General features: G+C 45.0%; 1 protein-coding gene across 1 annotated transcript in view; it reads left to right on the top strand.

Moving 5' to 3' along the window:
- Nucleotides 1-18,156, top strand: part of nup205 (nucleoporin 205) — a 156,044-nt gene extending 137,888 nt beyond the window's left edge. Inside the window, exons 42-43 of the mRNA XM_068051065.1 lie at nucleotides 3,092-3,168; nucleotides 17,812-18,156. Of these exons, the coding sequence (XP_067907166.1) occupies nucleotides 3,092-3,168; nucleotides 17,812-17,964 (230 nt within the window). The 3' untranslated portion in view covers nucleotides 17,965-18,156. The remainder of the gene's footprint in view (nucleotides 1-3,091; nucleotides 3,169-17,811) is intronic.
- The last annotated feature ends 1,595 nt before the right edge of the window (nucleotides 18,157-19,751 follow it).

Raw genomic sequence — 19,751 nt, 5'->3', positions numbered from 1 at the left:
GCTCCACACACACATTGCCATGTTGGTCCCTAATGGATCCTACTCTTTCCCTGGTTATCCTCTTACCCTTAATATACTTATAAAATGCCTTGGGATTTTCCTTTATCTTATCTGCCAATGTTTTTTCATGTCCCCTCTTCACTCACCTAAATACTTTAAGTGCCACCCTACACTTTTTGTACTCTTCTATTGACTCTGCTGTTTTCAGCGCTTGGGATCTGCTGTAAGCCTCCTTTTTTCCTGATCCAATCCTCTATATCCCTTGACATCCAGGATTCACTGGACTTGTTGGTCCTACCCTTCACCTTCAGTCAGTGTACAGATATCTCCCTGAGAGAGAGGGAATGAGAGACACCAGTCAGTGTACAGATATCTTCCTGAGAGAGAGGGACTGAGAGACACCAGTCAGTGTACCGACATCTCCCTGAGAGAGAGGCACTGAGAGAAACCAGCCAAGTTACAGGTATGCCCCTGAAATAGAGGGACTGAGAGACACCATTCACTCTACAGTTAGCTCCCTGGGAGAGATGGGACTGAGACACACCAGTCAGTGTACAGATATCTCCCTGGGAGAGAGTGAGAGACAGCACTCAGTTTACAGGTATCTCCCTGAGAGAGAGGGACTGAGAGACACCAGTCAGTGTAAAAAGCAAAAAGCAGGACCTCAAAGGTTGTACTCTCTGGATTACCCCCGGTGCCATGTGCTAGTGAGTAGAGAAATGGGAAGGATAGCGCAGATGAATGGGAGGATGCAGAGAGGCTTCAGGGTGATTTGGGCAAGTTGAGTGAGTGGGCAAATGCATGGCAGATGCAATATAATGTGGTTAAGTGTGAGGTTATCCACTTTGGTCACAAAAACAGGAAAGCTGATTATTATCTGGCTATAAACTGAGGGAGCGGAATATGCATAAATATTAGCTCTTCAACCACCCTCTGACTGTTTGAGAGTCTATGGTACACTCCCAGTAGTGTGATTGTTCTTCAGTTCAACCCGTATGGCCTCATTTGATAGTCCTTCGACCATATCATCCCTCCTCACAGCTATAATTGTTTCTTTAATCAATTTTGCGACTCCACCCCCCACCTTTTTTATCCCCCCATCTTGTCTGCAAACCCTGTAACCAGGAATATTGAGCTGCCATTCCTGCCCTCCTTTCAGCCATGTCTCAGTAATAGCTATAATATCATGCTCCCACCTGTCAATCTGTGCTTTCAGCTCATCTGCTTTATTCCCTAGACTTCCTGCTTTAAAGTATATACCATTTAACATTGCCAAACTCTCTCATTTTCAAGCCTTTGCTTCCTCTGCCTTCTAAACACGCTTAATAATTTTCTGCGTTCCATTTTCAACTTTTCCTTTCTCCCTTCTGAATCTATTCTCAGATTTCCATCCCCCTGCCAAGCTTGTTTAAACCCTCCCCAACAGCACTAGCCAAATCCCCTGCAAGGATTTTGGTCTCGACCCTGTAGAGGTGCAACCTGTTCAGCTTGTATCGGCCTCACCTCCCCCAGAAGCAGTCCCAGTACCTCCGGAATCTAAAGCCCTCCCTCCTGCACCATCTCTCTAGCCACCTATTCATCAGCTCTATCTTCCTCTTTCTGTACCCTACTCACTAGCATGTGGCACCAGAAGTAATTCAAAGATTACTACCTTTGAGGTTCTACTTTGCAATTTCTCTCCTAGCTCCCTAAACTCTACCTCTTCCCTCTTTCTGCCTACGTCATTGGTGCCGATATGGACCACACCTCTGGTTGTTCATCCTCCCCCCTCAATGTCCTGTAGCAGCTCAGTGACATCCTTGACTCTGGCACAGGGGAGGCAACATACCATTCTAATGTCTGTGGCTACAGAAACACTTGTCTGTTCCCCTCACTATCGAATCCCCTACCTCTATTGCTCTTCTACTCTTCTTCCTCCCACCCTGTGCAGCTGCTCCACCCATCGTGCTGTAAACTTGGTTGTGCCTGCACTCCTCAGAAGAACCATCACTCTCACCAGTATTCAGAACTGAATACGGGTTGGAGAGTGAGATGCACTCTGGGAATTCCTGCTTTACCTTCCTGGCCTTCCTTGGTGGTAACCCATTCCCTCTCTGCCTCACTTTCTTAAGCTGCAGGATGACCACATCCAGAAACATACTATCCACAAAACTCTCAACCTCGCGATGCACTGTAGTGACTGCAGCCACCACTGAAGCTCCAAAACCCTGAGTTTGAGCTGCTCTTGCTGGCGACGCTTTCTGCATATGTGGTTGTCAAGGTCACGCGAAACATCCAAGATTTCCCACATACCTTGCCATACCTTTACTTTCTAGACTGTTAAATAGAAACACTTACCAACTACACATCAATCAGCTTCTTCCCTGGTTGTGATGTGTCTATAACTGTTTCCAAATGTTGCTTTTGTTGTTGGTCATTTCGCTGGAGGCTGTTTCCCCTGCTTTAACTCCTCGGTCACCACACTATGTCTCTGCCTAGGTCTGCTGCTGCCGCCACTGCTACTGACCTGTAGTCATTTGACAAAGGACATACACACCAGAATTTTAGTTATTGACATGCAGTGAGTTTTCTGGATTTTGCTGCCACTGATACCAAGGAGGAAAGAGGAGGCAAGGGGGTCAAAATCTGAAGCTGAGTCGACCAGATCAGATGTTTACCATCGGAACTGAAGTCGGAACTGGTCCAATGGAATATTGTCATCACTGATTGGGACTTGGTCATTTATTTATACATTCTTTGGATATGGGTATAACTGGCCAAGCTGGCATTTATTGCTCATCCCTAGTTGCCCTGAGAAGGTGGTGGTAACTGTATGACTTCCTTGGCCACTTGGAATGCCTAGTGGTTGGGGCTGGAGTTGTCACAGAGATGACAAAAATCAGCAGAAGTAAAGCTCGTTGGGTCTGTCTTTGGGCACTGGTCACTGCTGGAGACGTCTCACAGATTTGGCACAGTGTAGTGTGAAGAGGATCAACTTCTAGACACACTGGCAATGTTGGGTCCAGTATTGTGTAGCTAATTTCTGGGGCTCTTATCCCCTTGATAAGTGATGCTGAATGCTGATCTGTTTTATATATCTTATTTAACACAGATTCCTACAGTCTCAATTCAAATCCCGACTCCAGGCGTTTCATTCTAAGTCAAGTAAACCATCATGATCTTGAGCAGGTAGGTTTCAACTTTGGTTGTAATGTATATTATCAAGCAGTGATATTCTTTTGGTCATTTTGTATTTACCTGTAATATTATGCTGCTGTATAATAGTAGCAGGGTCATTTGAGACCTCGGCAGTTGGTCATCTCTGCCCTTTGCAAGTTGCCGCAGGCCCAGGTAAGGATCCCATGCTTAGGATTATGAGCCAGGGCCAACGGCAGAACCAGCAAATTTTTGGTGGTGATGGCGGAAGAGCTAGAACCTTGAGGGACGACGGCTGCTTACGGGCAGAGGATCCTTCGGAAAGAGGACCGAATGCATCACGGACTGAGTGAGTGCATCAGTTGGGAATTTGGTGCAGAGAGAGAGGGAGGTGCTGCTTTTTGCCTCCAAAGCTTGTGGTTCATCTTGGGTAAACATTTAATTTAAACAATCAATAATTTAAAGTAGAATTATTTGTTAAAAGACTAAAACCTATAAACTAAGTTGATTACGTACGTCAACTTTCAGTAAAACAAGATTAGATAGGTGTGGCAGTGCAGGCTATGTACTGCAACTTTATTTTATTCATTCCTGGGATGTGAGCGTTGCTGGCAAGGGCTGCATTTATTACCTATCCCTAATTACCCTTGAGAGAGTGGTGGTGAGCCATCGTCTTGAACCGTTGCAGTCTATGTGGTGTAGATACGCCCACAATGCTGTCGGGGGTGGGGGGGGGGAGTTCCAGGATCTTGACCCAGCAACAGTGTAGGAAAATTGTTCCGAGTTGGGATGGTCTGTGACTTGGAGAGGAACTTGCAAGTTATGGTGTTTTCATGTGTCTGCTGTCCTTGTCCTTCCAGCTGTTAGAGGTCGTGGGTTTGGAAGGAGCCTTGGCGAATTTCGAATGCATGTATGTAAACATTCAAAGTGTGGTGGATAGGTTTGGTGAGCTACGAGCACAAAAAAAAATGGAAATATGATGTGGCAATAAAGGAAATGTGGCTTAAAAATGATGAGGACTGGGCACTTAATATTCACAAAGTGTTCAGAAAAGATAGGGAAGGAAAAAAGAGAAGTGGGGTGGCATTACTGATAAGGGAAGACATTGTAGTGTTGGAAAGAAAGTTTGTTTTTGAGATGACATGGACAAGAATCCATTTGGTTGGAGAAGCAAAGAGTATATAATCGTGTTCCTAGGGCTATTCTATAGGCCTCCAAATACTGAGCGAGAGATAGAGGAGAAAATCTGCAGGAAAATGACAGAGCTGTGCAAGAACTAGAGTGGTGATTTTGGGGAACTTCAATTACCCAGATATCGATTGGAATAATGTTAGCGTAAAGGGAAAGGAGGGGGAGGAATTTCTGAAATATTTTCTGGAGAACTTCGTTGACCAGTATGTTCTTGGTCCAACTAAGAAGGAGGCATTTCTGGATCTGGTGCTGGGGAGTGAGATTGGCCAAGTGGACCAAGTGTCTGTGGGAGAATACTTTGCATCATAAGGTTTAGATTAGTAATGGAGAAGATCAAGGAACAATCTAATGTAAAACTTATAAATTGGAAGAGGCCTAACTTCAGTGGGATGAGAAGGGAGGTAGCCAGGGCAAAATCGAATCAAAGACTAACAGGAAAAAAGGTAGTGGAACAATGGGTGATATTTAAGAAGGAGATGTTTCAGGTACAGGCTTGGTTCAAACCAACAGGGGCGAAAGGTAGGGTGATATAAATGTGGCTACAAGAACAGGGCAGAGGTTAGGAATCCTGCGGCGAGTAGCTCATCTCCTGCCTGCACTTGCCTGGATGGGTGCAGATCCAACAACACTCAAGAAGCTCGACACCATCCAGGACAAAGCCGCCCACTTGATTGGCACCCCATCCACAAACGTTCACTCCCTCCACCACCGAAGCACAGTGGCAGCAGTGTGTAGCATCTACAAGATGCACTGCAGCAACGCACCAAGGTTCCTTAGACAGCACCTTCCAAACCTGCGACCTCTACCACCTAAAAGGACAACGGCAGCAGTTGCATGGGAACACCACCACCTGCAAGTTCCCCTCCAAGTCACACACCATCCTGACTTGGAACTATATCACTATTCCTTCACTGTCGCTGGGTCAAAATCCTGGAACTCCCTTCCTAACAGCAATGTGGGTGTACCTACCCCACATGGACTGCAGTGGTTCAAGAAGGCAGCTCACCACCACCTTCTCGAGGGCAATTAAGGATGGGCAATAAATGCTGGCCTAATCAGCGACGCACACATCCCAGAAACAAATAAAGAAATGATGTTGCCTGGCCTGCTGAGTATTTCCTGCACTTTCTGTTTTTAATTCATGGTAAATAGTTGCTTTTCAGACTGGTGTTTGCCAAGGGTCAGTGCTGGGTCCATTGCTTTTTTTGACATTTGAGAAGGGAGGTAGCCAGGGCAAAATGGAATCAAAGACTAACAGGAAAAAAGGTAGTGGAACAATGGGTGATATTTAAGAAGGAGATGTTTCAGGTACAGGCTAGGTTCAAACCAACAGGGGCGAAAGGTCGGGTGATATAAATATGGCTACAAGAACAGGGCAGAGGTTAGGAATCCTGCGGCGAGTAGCTCCAGAGTAAAATTTCAGAATTTGCCAATGATAGCAAAATTAGAGGTGTGGCAAACAGTGAGGATGATACCAATTGACTGTAACAGGGCATGGACAGGCTAGCAGAATGGGCAGACAAGTGGCAGATGGCATAAAGACAGAAAATGCTAGAAATGCTCAACAGGTCTGGCAGCATCTGTGGAGAAAGAAACAGAGTTAATGTTTCAGGTTGGTAATCTTTCATCAGAACTGTGAAAAGTACTAGGTTTTTAACAGGTGAAATGGTGGAGATTAGGAAAAAGAACAGAGGGGAAGGCCTGTGACAGGGTGGAAAACAAGAGAGATTGAATGACGAGTTGTGCAGGGCCAAAAGGTGTCATGATGGGGCAAGAAAAGAAACAAACAAAAGATGTTCCTAGAGCAGGTGTACTGCCATCCAAAAGCACAAAAACAAGAGAAAAACCAAAACATGCAAAGAAAAGGAAACAAAATGGGGATGGAAATTATAGTCTGAAATTGTTAAACTCAATATTGAGCGGAAGTGCCAAATTGAAAGATGAGGTGCTGGGGCCTTGGACAGTGGGGAGAGGAGGTAAAAGGGCAGCTGTTACATCTCCTGTGCTTGGATGAAAAGGTGCCTTAGGCAGAGAAGGGGTGTTTGGTGTGATTGAGGAGTGAACCAGGGTGTTGCAGAGAGAACGGGTCTTTTGGAATGCTGGGAGGGGAGAGGAAGAGGTGTTTGGTGGTGGCATCATGCTGGAGGTGGCAGAAATGACGGAGAATGATCCATTGAATACGTAGGCTGGTGGGGTGGAAGGTGAGTACACAGGAAACCCTCTTGTGGCTGTGGGAGGGAGAGGAAGGGTTGAGAGCAAAAGTGCGAGAAATGGGTCAGACACGGTGAAAGGCCCTGTCAACCATGGTCGTGGCGGGGGAATCCTCAGTTGAGGTAACGGGAGGATACACCAGAGGCGCTAGTGACTGAGAAGCAGAGAGAATGGAATGGAGTCCTTACAGGAGGTAGGGTGTGAGGAAATGTAGTTATCAGCTGTGGGAGTCAGTGGACTTATAGTGAATATTTATTGATAGCCTCTCCCCAGAAATGGAAACCAAGAAGTCGAGGAAGGGAAGTGTCAGAGATGGACCACGTGAAGGTGAGAGAAGGGTGGAAATTGGAAGCAAAGTTGATGAAGTTCTCCAGTTCAGGGTGAGAGCAGGAAGGGGCACTGATAGTCATCAATGTTCCGGGAAAAGAGGTGAGGGAGGAGGCCCAAGTAGGATTGTAACAAGGAATCTTGTTAGGAAATTAGGAAAGCAAAGAGAGGGCATGAAAGAATATTGGTAAGCAAAATCAAGGTGAATCCAAAGATGTTTTATCAATACATTAAGAGTAAGAGGGTAACTAAGGAGAGAGTAGGGCCCATAAAAGACCAAAAAGGTAACCTATGTGTAGGGGTGGAAGATATTGGTATGGTTCTTAATGAATACCTTGCGTCTTTCTTCACAGAAGAGGGGGACGATCATATTGTAGTTAAGGAGGAATGTGAAGTATTGGATGTGATAAACATAGGGAGCGAGTAAGTATTAATGGGATTAGCATCCTTGAAAGTTGATAAATCACCAGGGCCAGATGAAATGTACCCTAGGCTGTTAAAAGAAGCGAGAGAGGGAATAGCAGACAGTCTGACCATCATTTTCCAGTCTTCACTGGATACAGGCGTGGTGCCGGAGGATTGGAGAACTGCTAACATTGTACCTCTGTTTAAAAAGGGAGCGAAGGATGAACCGAGTAATTACAGGCGGTCAGTCTAACCTCAGTGGTGGGCAAATTACTGGAATCTATTCTGAGACACAAAATAAACTCACTTCGAAAAGCACAGGTTAATCAAGGATAGTCAGCATGGATTTGTTAAGGGAAGATCTTGTTTGACCAACTTGATCGCCATATCCAAATCATTTATGTAGATTGTGAACAGCTGTGGCCCAAGTACTGATCCTTGCAGTGCCCACTAGTAACAGCCTGCCAACCTGAGAATGACCCGTTTATTCCTACTGTCTGTTTTCTGTCTGTTAACCAATTCTCAATCCATACCAGTATATTACTCCCAATCTCATGTGCTCTAATTTTGATTACTAACCTGTGTGGGACTTTATCAAAAGTCTTCTATAAATACAAATACCATAGATGAGGGTAGTGCAGTTGATGTGGTCTACATGGATTTTCGCAAGGCTTTTGACAAGGTCCCACATGGCAGACTAGTTAATAAAATATAATTCCATGGGATCTAGGGAAATGCAGCAAGGTGGATACAAAATCGGCTCAGTGGCAGGAAACAAAGGGTAATTGTTGACGGGTGTTTTAGCAACTGGAGGGCTGTTTCCAGTGGCGTTCTGCAGGGCTTAATACTGGATCCCCTGCTTTTTGTGGTATATATTAATGAGTTGGACATAAATGTAGGGGGCATGATCAAGAAGTTTGCAGACAATACGAAGATTGGCCGTGTGGTAGATAGCGAGGAGGATAGCTGTAGGCTTCAGGAAGATATTGATGGTCTGGTCAGATAGTCAGAAAAGTGGCAAATGGAATTCAATCTGGAAAAGTGCGAGGTGATGCATTTGGGAAGGTCAAACAAGGCAAAGGAATACACGATAGATGGGAAAATACTGAGAAGTGTAGAGGAAGTGAGGAAGTGAGGGACCTTGGAGTGAATGTCCACAGATCCCTGAAGGTAGCAGGACAGGTCGATAAGGTGGTTAAGAAGGCATATGGAATACTTTCCTTTATTAGCTGAGATATAGAATACAAGAGCAGGGAGTTATGCTGGAGCCGGATAACTCATTGGTTAGGCCACAACTTGAGTACTGTGTGCAGTTCTGGTCACCTCATTACAGAAAGGATGTAATTGCACTAGAGAGGGTACAGAGGAGATTTATGAGGTTGTTGCCAGGACTGGAAAAATGCAGTTATGAGGGAAGATTGGATAGGCTGGTGTTCTCTTTGGAACAGAGAAGTCTGAGGGGAGATCTGATTGAAATGTACAAAATTTTGAGGGGCCTGGATTGAGTGAAGGTGAAGGGTCGATTCACCTCAGCAGAGAGCCCAGTGATGAGGGGGCATAGATTTAAAGTGATTGGTAGAAAAATTAGAAGGGAGATGAGGAGAAAGTTTTCACCCAGAGGGTGGTGGGGGTTCTGAAAATCACTGCCTGAAAGGGTAGTTGAAGCAGAGACCCTCAACTCATTCAAAAGGAGTCTGGATATGCACCTCAAGTGCCTATCTGCAGGGCATCAGGACCAAATGCTGGAAGGTAGGATTAGAATAGGTGGATTGTTTTTCGGTCGGCACAGACACAATAGGCCAAGTGACCTCCTTCTGTGCCTTAAAGTTTCTATGATTCTATGAAGCTTCCACATATCACACAAAAAGACAGGCATAGCTCGGACCTACGCAGGCACCCATAGCAACACCTTTTATTTGTAGGAAGTGAGTTGAGTTGAAAGAGAAGTAGTTCAATGTGAAAACAAATTCAGCCAGGTGGAGAAGGGTGGTGGTGGATGACAATTGGTTGGGCCTCCATTCAAAGAAGAAGCGGAGCATCCCAAGACCATTCTGTGGTGGGGAATGGAGGTGTAAAGAGATTGGACATCATGATGAAGGAGGAGACAGGGCCAGGAAATTGGCAACTGTTCAAATGACTGAGGGCATCGGAAAAGTCACAGATGTAGATAGGAGGAGAGAAAAAAATAGTTCAGTGGGACAGGAACAGGAAAAAACAATAGGTCTATCAGGGCAGTCCTGTTTGTGGATTTTGGTAAGGAGGTAGAAACAGGCTGTTTGGGGTTGTGGGACTGTGAAGTTGAAGACTGTGGCGGGAAGTGACATGAAATTTAATACAGAGAAGTGTGAGGTGGCGTGTTTTGGCAGAAGGGATAGGGAGAGGCAATAAAGACTGAGTGTCACAGTTCTAAAGAGTGCACAGGGACAGAAGGACCTGGCGGTTCGTGTACATAGATCTTTGAAGGTGGCAGAACAAATTGAGAGAGTAGTTAGCAGAGTGTATGAGATCTTGGGCTTCATAAATAGAGCTATTGAGTACAAAAGCAGGGAAGCTATGCTGAACCTTTATGAAGCTCTGGTACAGCTGCAACTGCATCCAGTTCTGGTCGTCACACGTTGGGATGGATGTGGGTCCTTGAGAGGGTGCAAAAGAGATTTACCAGAATGGTTCCAGGGATGAGGGATTTTAACTACAAAGTTAGATTGGGGAAGCTGGTTTGTACTCCTTGGAGCAAAGCAGATCTGATGGTGGTATGCAAAATAATAGATTGAAATAAGGTAGACTAAAAAAAAACTATTCCCATTAGCTGATGGTATAAGATCTAAGGGGCACAGATCTAAGTTTTTGGGTAAGAGATGTAAGAGAATTTTTTTACGCAGCGAGTGGTAATGATCTGGAACACTCTGCTTACGAGGGTGCTGGAAGCGGAGACAATCAATGATTTCAAAAGGTAGTTGGATGAGCACTTGAGGGAAATAAACTTGCCCGGCACTGGCGATAGAGCAGGTGAATGGGACTGACTGGATTACTCTACAGAGAGCTGGCATGGTTGCAATGGGCTGAATGGCCTCTTGTGCCATAATGACTTTGACTCTTGTGCATCTTGTAGATGATGTACACTGCTGCCACTCGATGGTGGATGGAGTGAATGTTTAAGGCGGTGAATGGGGTGCCAATCAAGCATGCTGCTTTGTCAAGAATGGTGTCGACCTTCTTGAGTGTTGGAGCTGCATTCATCCAGGCACGTTGGGAGTACTCCATCAGACTTCTACCTTGTAAATGATGGTCAGGCTTTGGGGCGTCAGGAGTTGAGCTACTCGCCGCAGAATTCCCAGCCTCTGACCTCTTGCGGTCACAGTATTGTTATGGCTGCTCCAGTTAAATTTCTGGTCAGTGGTAACCTGGGCATGTTGATGGTGGGGAATTCAGCAATGGTAATGCCATCAAACGGCATGGGAAGATGTTTATATTCTGTCTTGTTGGAGATAGTCATTGCATGGCACCTGTGTGGCGTGAATGTTATATGCCACTTATCAGCCCAAGTCTTGCTGCATGTGTGCATGGACTGCTTTAGTATCTGAGGAGTTGCGAATGGTACTGAACACGGTGCAGCCATTCGCGAACATCCCCACTCTGACCTATTGGAGGGATGGTTGTTGATGAAGCAGCTGAAGATGGTTGGGCCTGAGGAACTCCTGCAGCGATGTCCTGAGGCTGAAATGATTGGCCTCCAACAACGACAACTGTTTTCCTTTGTGCTAGTTATGAATCCAACGAGTGGAGAGTTTTCCCCCTGATTCCGATTGACTTCAATTTTACCAGGGCTCTTTGCCACACTTAGTCAGATGCTGCCCTAACGTCAAGGACAGTCACTCTCACCTCACTTCTGGAATCCGGCTCTTTTGTCCATGTTTGGAGCAAGGTTATAATGAGGTCTGCAGCTGAGTGGCCCTGGCAGAACCCAAACTGAGCGTTGGTGAGCAGGTTATTGCTGAGTTAGTGCCACTTTATAGCACTGCCAGTGACACCTTCCATCTCTTTGCTGGTGATTGAGAGTGGACTGATGGGGTGGTAATTGGCCAGGTTGGATTTGTCCTGCTTTTTATGTACAGGACATACCTGAGCAATTATCCGTCTTGTTGGGTAGATGCCAATGTTGTAGCTTTGCTGGAATAGCTCAGCTAGGAGCGGGAAAGTTCTGGAACACAAGTCTTCAGTACTACAGCGGAGGTGCTATCAGGGCCCATGGCATTTGCTCCATCCATTGCATTCAGCCATTTCTCGAAATCACGTGGAGTGAATTGCATTGGCTGAAGACTAGTATCTGTAATACTGGGTACTTCAGGAGGTGGCGGAGATGAATCATCCACTCAACACTTCTGGCTGAAGATGGTTGCGAATGCTTCAGCCTTGTTTTTTGCATTGACATGCTGGGCTCCACCATCATTAAGGATGGGTATGTTTTTGGAGCCTCCTCTTCCCATTAGTTAATTGTCCACCACCATTCACGACTGGGTGTGGCAGGACTGCAGAACTTTGATCTGATCCGTTGGTTGTGGGTTTGCTTTGTTTTTTTTTTTGCATGCTGCTTCCGCTATTTAGCATGTACGGAGTTCTGTGTTGTAGCTTCACCAGGTTGACACCTTATTTTAAGGGATGCACGGTGGTGCTCCTGGCTTGCTCTCCTGTAAACCTCTTGAAGCAGTGTTGATCCCCTGGTTTGGCAGTAATGGTAGAGTGGGAGGATATGCCAGGCCATGAGATTATAGATTGAATGCAATTCTGCTGCTGCTGATGGTCCACAGCACCTCCTGGATGCCCAGCTTTGAACTGCAAGATCTGTTCTGAATCTATCCCATTTAGCAGGGTGCTGGTGCCACATGACACAACAGATGGCGTCCTCTGTGGAGCTCAAGTACAGTGATCACACCTATTAATATTGTCACGGACAGATGCAATGCCAAAGGAAGCTTGGTGGTAATGAGGTAAAATAGGTTTTTCCCCTCTTATTAATTCTTTTACCACCTGCTGCAGGCCTAGTCTGGTAGATATACCCTTCAGGACATAGCCAGCTCAGTCAGATGGACATTGAAGCCCCCCACCCAGCGAACATTCTGTGCCCTTGCTACCCACAGTGCTTCTTCTAATTGATGTTCAACATGGAGGAGCACTGATTCATCAGCTGAGGGAGGGCAGTAAGAGGTAATCAGCAGGATGTTTCCTTTCCTGCGTTTGACCTGATGCCATGAGAATGCATGGGGTGCGGAGTCATGTTGAGGATTCCCTCCTGACTGTATACGACTGTACCGCCATCTCTGGTGGATCTGTCCTGCCATTGGAACTGCACATACCCAGGGATGGTAATGGAGGTAAAGGCCGGCTACCCGACCCGAACCCGACGTGTCGGGGTCAGGTCGGGTTGCACTTCTGGGTCTGGCATTCGGGCTCGGGTCAGACATGCTCTATCACAGGTAACTGCTCCAATGTTAATTTAATTTTTGGAATAGAAAGGTGGTTTTGTTACAGTTATTTTAGTCTTGTGCAGATCAGCAACAAAGTGTAAAATGGAAGGTAGGTTAACTGATGGTCGGGTTGGGCACGGCAAAAAAATTGAAGGACATGGGCTGCGTCGGGCTCTAGTCAGATGTGGTTCTGTCGGGCTCAGGTTGGGTTTTTTTTTCCAGACCCGAGCAGGCCTTTAGATGGAGGAGTCTGCGACATTGGCTGTAAGATATGATTCGCTGAGTATCTGTGTGAAGCTGGTGCTTGTCTAGTCTGTGAGACAACTGTCCCAATTTTGGGAGACGTCCCCAGATTTTGGTGGTGAGGGATGTGCAGGGTCGACTGGGGCAAAAGGTGCCTTTGTTGTTTCCAGTGGCGAGGTCAATGCTGGTGATCCATCCGGTTTTATTATTATTCAACTTTTCTGATCTGACTGAGTGGCTTGTTAAACCATTTCAGAGGACAGTTGGTCTGGAGCCACAGGTAGCCCATATCCGGTCTGGTAAGGATGGCATGGTACCATTATTCAAGAAGGGTAGTAGGGATAGGCCAGTGAGTCTAACATCAGTGGTGGAGAAACTATTGGAAAAAATTCTGAGGGCAAGGAGTAATCTCCACTTGGAGAGGCAGGGATTAATCAAGGATAGTCAGCATGGTTTTGTCAGGGGGAGATCGTGTCTTAACAAGTTTGATTGAATTTTTTGAGGAGGTGACTAGGTGTGTAGATGAGGGTAAAGTGGTTGATGTAGTCTACGTGGACTTCAGTAAGGCTTTTGATAATGTCCCGCCTAGGGGATTGGTTAAGAAGGTAAGAGCCCATGGGATCCAGGGCAATTTGGCAAATTGGATCCAAAATTGGCTTAGTGGCAGGAGGCAGAGGGTGATGGTCGAGGGTTGTTTTTGCGATTGGAAGCCTGTGACCAGTGATGTACCGCAGGGATTGGTGCTGGGACTATTGGTGTTTGTAGTGTACATTAATGATTTAGACGTGAATATAGGAGGTATGATCAGTAAGTTCGCAGATGACAGGAAAATTGGTGGTGTTGTAAATAGTGAGGAGGAAAGCCTTAGATTACAGGGAAATACAGATGGGCTGGTAAGATGGGCGGAGCAGTGGCAAATGGAATTTAATACTGAGATGTGTGAGGTGATGCATTTTGGGAGGACTAACAAGGCAAGGGAATATACAATGAATGGTAGGACCATAGGAAATATAGAGGGTCAAAGGGACCTTGATGTAATTGTCCATAGATCACTGAAGGCAGCAGCACAGGTTGATAAGGTGGTTAGGAAGGCATATAGGATGCTTGCCGACAATAGCCAAGGCATAGAATATAAGAGCAGGGAGGTTACGATGGAGCTGTATAAAATGTTAGGCCACAGCTGGAGTACTGTGTACAGTTCTGGTCGCCACACTATAGGAAGGATGTGATTGCGCTGGAGAGGGTGCAGAGGAGATTCACCAGGATGTTGCCTTGGCTGGAACATTTCAGCTATGAAGAGAGACTGGATAGGCGAGGGTTGTTTTCCTTAGAGCAGAGAAGGCTGAGGGGGGACCTGATTGAGGTATACAACATTTTGAGGGGCATAGATAGGGTAGATAGGCAGAAACGTTTTCCCTTAGCGGAGGGGTCAATAAGCAGGGGGCATAGATTTAAGGTAAGGGGCCGGAGGTTTAGAGGGGATTTGAGGAAAAAAAATTTCACCCAGAGGGTGGTTGGAATCTGGAACACTGCCTGAAGGGGTGGTAGAGGCAGGAACCCTCACAATATTAAAAAGTATTTAGATGAGCACTTGAAACGCCATAGCATACAAGGCTATGGGCCAAATGCTGGAAAATACAATTAGAATAGATAGGTGCTTGATGGCCAGCATGGACACAGTGGGCCGAAGGGCCTGTTCCTTTCCTGTATAACTCTATGACGGATTTCCTTCCCTAAAGGACGTTAGTGAACCAGATGGGTTTCTTTTATTATTAAATTTTATCCACAATTAATTTCATGATCGATATTAATGAGGCTAGCATTTTATTCCAGATTTATTAATTAATTCAAAATCCTTCCATCTGCTTTGGTGGGATTTGAACTCATGTCTCCAGACCGTTATTCTGTGCCTCTCGGGTACTAGTCCAGTAGCAATACCACTTTGCTACTGTCCCCCTACTGCAGCATGTGGGAGTTTATGAAGAGCATTGTGATCCTGGATAACCATATCTGCAGAGTTACCTGAATGTTTTGATCCAGGAGGCAGTCACAACCTTTAGATTAGGAAGTGGTACAGGTTTGTGGTCATGGACAGGTGGCTGTGACTGTGAGTTAGGCAGGTAATGGGACCCTCTGTTCAGTGTTGGAGGAGCCTCAGACTTTGCCCTTATGCAACAGGTACGAGGTTCTTGCTGCCTTTGTCGATGAGGGAAACGTCTACAGGGCAAACCGCAAACTGAACTGTGGTGCAGGAGGCCATTCAAGTTGGTGGAGTGAAAAGGAATGTGGTAGTGGTAGAGATTAGTGTAGTCAGTAGAATAGATACTGTTGTCTGCAGCTGTGTCTTTGAGTTCCAAACGTTGTCAGGGTTAAGGATATCTTCTTGCAACTGGAGAGGGGAGGAGCCAGTTGTCGTGACCACATAGGAACCAACAAGATAGGCAGAATGAGGTTCTGCTGAGGGAGTTTGAGGTATTAGGGTCCAAATTAATAAGCAGAACCTTGGGTAATAATCTCTGGATTCCTGAGCCTTGTGCAAATTGGCATTGGGTCAAACAGATCAGAAAGTTGAATGCATGGCTGAGTGGTGTGAGGGGAAGGGGATTCAATTCATTAAGCTTTGGTACCAGTACTGGGGAAAGAAGGAGCTGTTCCTTTACTATGGGCTACACTTAAACTGGGTTGCGACCAGTGTCGTTGCAAATTGATTAACTAGGGCTGTAGATAGGGTGAGGATTCGGGTGAAGGATGATTTATAAGTCTAAAGAGAAAAGTCATAGAGCTGTCTAATGATTTTGGTAACGATAAGCAGAGTGTGACAAGAAGGGGCAGATAATTTAACTGTAATAGTGCATCAGCAAATAAGGTCAAATCAGGGGAAAGTGTTAAAATGAAAGGCACTTACTTTATCTGAATGCATGAAGCATTCCTAACAAGATAGGCGAATTAATGGCACAAATAGAGATAAATGTGTTTGATCTATTAGCCATTACAGAGATGTAGTTGCTTTTGAGACTGTTTCTTCCAACAATATGTTGTACAATCAACCAGGAGAGAGGCTATTTTAAATCTTCTCTTGCGTAATTATACAGGGTTAATTAGTAATTTTGTAGTGAAGGATCTTCTTGGAAAGAGTGATCATAATCGTATAGAATTTCACATTGACTTTGAGAGTGATGCGCATAAGTCCAAAACTAATATACTAAAGTTAAATAAAGCCAATTACGTAGGTATGAAGGGAGAGTCGGCTACGGTAGATTGGGACATTTGATTAAAACCATTTAAGGAAATATATTATAATTCTCAATAAATGTACAATCCATTGAAAAATAAAAACTCCATGGGGAAAGTGATCCATGGGGAAGGCTGTAAAGTGTCCAGCTGAAAGATCAAGTGTTGTTCCTCAAGCTTGCGTTGAGCTTTGTTGGAACACTGCAGGAGGCAGAGGACAGAAAGGTCAGAGTGGGAGCAAGGTGGAGAATTAAAAAGAAAGGCAGTAGCAAAAGTAAACATGGGTCCCTTAGACAGGAGAAGGAAATGACAGACGTTTAAAAAAAATTTTTAAATTCTGTCTTCACATCAGAAAGCACGAAAAGATCAGCAATAATGGGGAGCCAAGAGTCTAATGAGAGTGAGGGACGTAAAGTAATTAATAATGAGGAAAAGTACTGGAGAAAAGGACTAAAAGCCCGACAAATCCCTGGACCTGATAGCCTACATCCTTGGCTTCTTAAAAAAAAAAGGTGGCGACAGAGATAGTGGATGCAGTGGTTGTGATCTTCAAAAAGTATCTCGATTCTGGAATGGCCCCAGTGGATTAGAAGGTAACAGATATAACCCCACTGTTTAAGAAAGTGGGGAGCAGGGAAGACAGAAAACAGGGAACTACAGGCCAGTTAGCCTGACATCAGTCATTGGAAAAATGCTGGAATCCATTAGTAACGAAGTGGTAACAGAGCATTTAGAAAATCATACCATGATTAGGCAGAGTCAACATGGCTTTATGAAAGGGAAATGGTGTTTTAAAAATCTTTTTAGAGGTTTCTGAGGATGTAACTAGCAGGGTAGATAAAGCAGCAACAGTGGTTTTAATATATTTGGATTTTCAAAGGTGTTCGATAAGATGCCACATGCAAGGTTGTTGCCCAAGATAAGGCCTTTCCACAGCCTGATTAATGGGATCACAGCCTTTCCGCTGCCCAACTAATGGGATCACAGCCTTTCCACAGCTCGAGTAATGGGATCACAGCCTTTCCACAGTGCGAGTAATGGGATCATAGCCTTTCCACAGCCCGAATAATGGGATCACGGCCCCAGTAATGGGATTGCGGCCTTTTCACAGCCCGAGTAATGTGATCACAGCTTTTCCACAGCCCAAGTAATGGGATCACAGCCCCAGTAATGAGGTTACAGTCTTTCCACAACCTCTCCTGGAAGTATGCATGTACGGATGTCTGGTGAGGGCAGCTTGGTTGGCAGTTCACCTACTGCTGCCATTTGGGTGGGGGACTCCACAGGCAGCTGGCACCAGCAGAACTGGGACCCAAGCCTAGGGCAAGGTCATCAGCACTTACAATGTAAAATTTGTAAGAAAAGTGTTGGCTGAGGGAAATAGAGAATAACATTTGGTTGAAAGAGTAGTACCCAGCACTTTATCATGTCTAGTGTCCAATGTTGCAGGCATGAGAATGAAATGCATAGCCACTGTCTTAGTGATGAAAAGATGTGTAGCATAGGGTGGATTGTAGAAAGATATCTGATCAACAAGCTGGTGAATCAGGCAAGGTTTCATTCTACGTTTAACAACTGTGTTCCGGGTTTTGTCTTATTCCTTCAGCTTCAGATTGACGCAGCAGCGAGCTTTGGGGAGTCTCTACAAAAGAAGTTGCTCGACATTGAGAGCGTTTACTGCAAAGTGCGGTCACGACACTTGTTTATTCAGGCACTCGTTCGACGGATCCGTGGCCTTGTGAGGATAAAGAGGACTTGATGGTCTTCTGCTCAATCACACAACTGTACACATCATTCACCAGCTGTTTTCTTCTCTTCCCCCCCTCTCTCATTGAAGTAATAGATTTCTATAAGGCTCGCAAAACGAGTTTAATTTTTTTTTTACTGAGGATCAAACTGTAATTACAATTAAATGTTATTTTCCAGAAAGAATAAACTTCAGTTTTCATAACTAGTGGTTGAGTTTTTTGTCTGAGACTGGCAGTGATGGGCAAACAAGATCAAGGATTAATCCAGATGAAGAAGGCCATTTGACCTTGTCCTTGCAAAGTGTTTTCCCTACTGTCCTCCCATTACAACAACTGAAGGGAATGGATCTACTAGCTTATCATGACCTTAAATGTCACTAGGTGCTGTCTTCACCATTTTACAAATAAACCAAAATTGTCTGTCTTCTAAATTTTCTCCCTTTCCCCCCTTAAGTGTAATCTCAACATGGCTTGGTTGGTAGCATTCTCGTCTCTTGAGTCAGACGGTCCTGCAGCATTCTTGTATCATTCTAGAGAGATGAGCACATACTTCAGTGTGGTACTGAGTGAGTGCAGCACTGTAAGGTGCCACCTTTCAGATGAGATGTAAACCAAGGGTGGACGTAAAAGGTCCCATGGTGCTATTAAAAGAAGAGCAGGGGAGCTCTCCCAGTCTCTTTGCCAAGAAGTCATCAGATTCCTGGTAAGTACCGTCTTACTGCTCTTACTACCACTGGTGGCGAAATCAATTTGCAAGGATGAGATCATGTGTCCCTTTCAATAACTGTTTTGGAAGTTTGTTTTATTCGTTCGTGGGACGTGGGCGCCACTGGCTAGGCCAGCATTTATTGCCCATCCCTAATTTCCCTTGAACTGAGTGGCTTGCTAGGCCATTTCAGAGGGCATTTAAGAGTCAACCACATTGCTGTGGATCTGGAGTCACATATAGACCGGATAAGGACGGCAGATTTCCTTCCCTAAAGGACATTAGTGAACCAGATGGGTTTTTACAACAATCGACAATGATCACCATTAGACTAGCTTTTAATTCCAAATTTATTAATTGAATTCAAATTTCACCATCTGCCGTGGTGGGATTCGAACCCGGTCCCTAGAGCATTAGCCTGGAGCTCTGGCTTACTAATCTAGTGATATTACCACTAAGCCACCGCCTCCCCTGTGCAGATGTGCAGAATTATTTTTATTAAATTTGTTCGTAAAAGTGATATGTGGGGTGGAGGGAGAGGTTTGGCTGAGTGTTCTTATTCACACAAAGTGTAATGGAAATGGTTATAAAACTGATTAGTATAAAGTTTTCACCTGTTTTGTGCTCTGTGCCATTCAGCCTTAATCCATTGAGTTGTGCAGCACTGCCTTTGAAGCAGAAACTGAAGCTGGCTCAATAACACTCTATTGAGAACTAAGGTTATACCTATCAGGAAAGATTGAACAAACTGGAGCTCTTTTCTGTAGAAAAGAGAAGGCTGAGGGGTGACCTGATAGAAGTCTTGAAGATTGTGAAAGGATTTGATGGGGTGAATGTCGTGAAGATGTTTCCACTTGTTGGGGGAACCAAAATTTGGGTCCATAAATATAAGATGGTCACTAATAAATCCCGTAGGAAGTTCAGGAAAAACTTCTTTATCCAGAGAGTGGTTTGGATGTGGAACTTGCTACCACAAGTAGTAGTTGAGACCAGTACCATAGATGCAATTAAGAGGAAGCCAGATAAGCATAATAGAAAGATATGCTCATAGGGTTAGATGAAGTAGGATGGAAGGAGGCTTGTGTGGAGCAT

The sequence above is a fragment of the Heterodontus francisci genome, chromosome 18 (assembly GCF_036365525.1).
Source record: "Heterodontus francisci isolate sHetFra1 chromosome 18, sHetFra1.hap1, whole genome shotgun sequence".
Taxonomy (NCBI): domain Eukaryota; kingdom Metazoa; phylum Chordata; class Chondrichthyes; order Heterodontiformes; family Heterodontidae; genus Heterodontus; species Heterodontus francisci.
The sequence above is the reverse complement of the archived record's forward strand: the minus strand, read 5'-3'. Positions and strand labels throughout refer to the sequence as shown.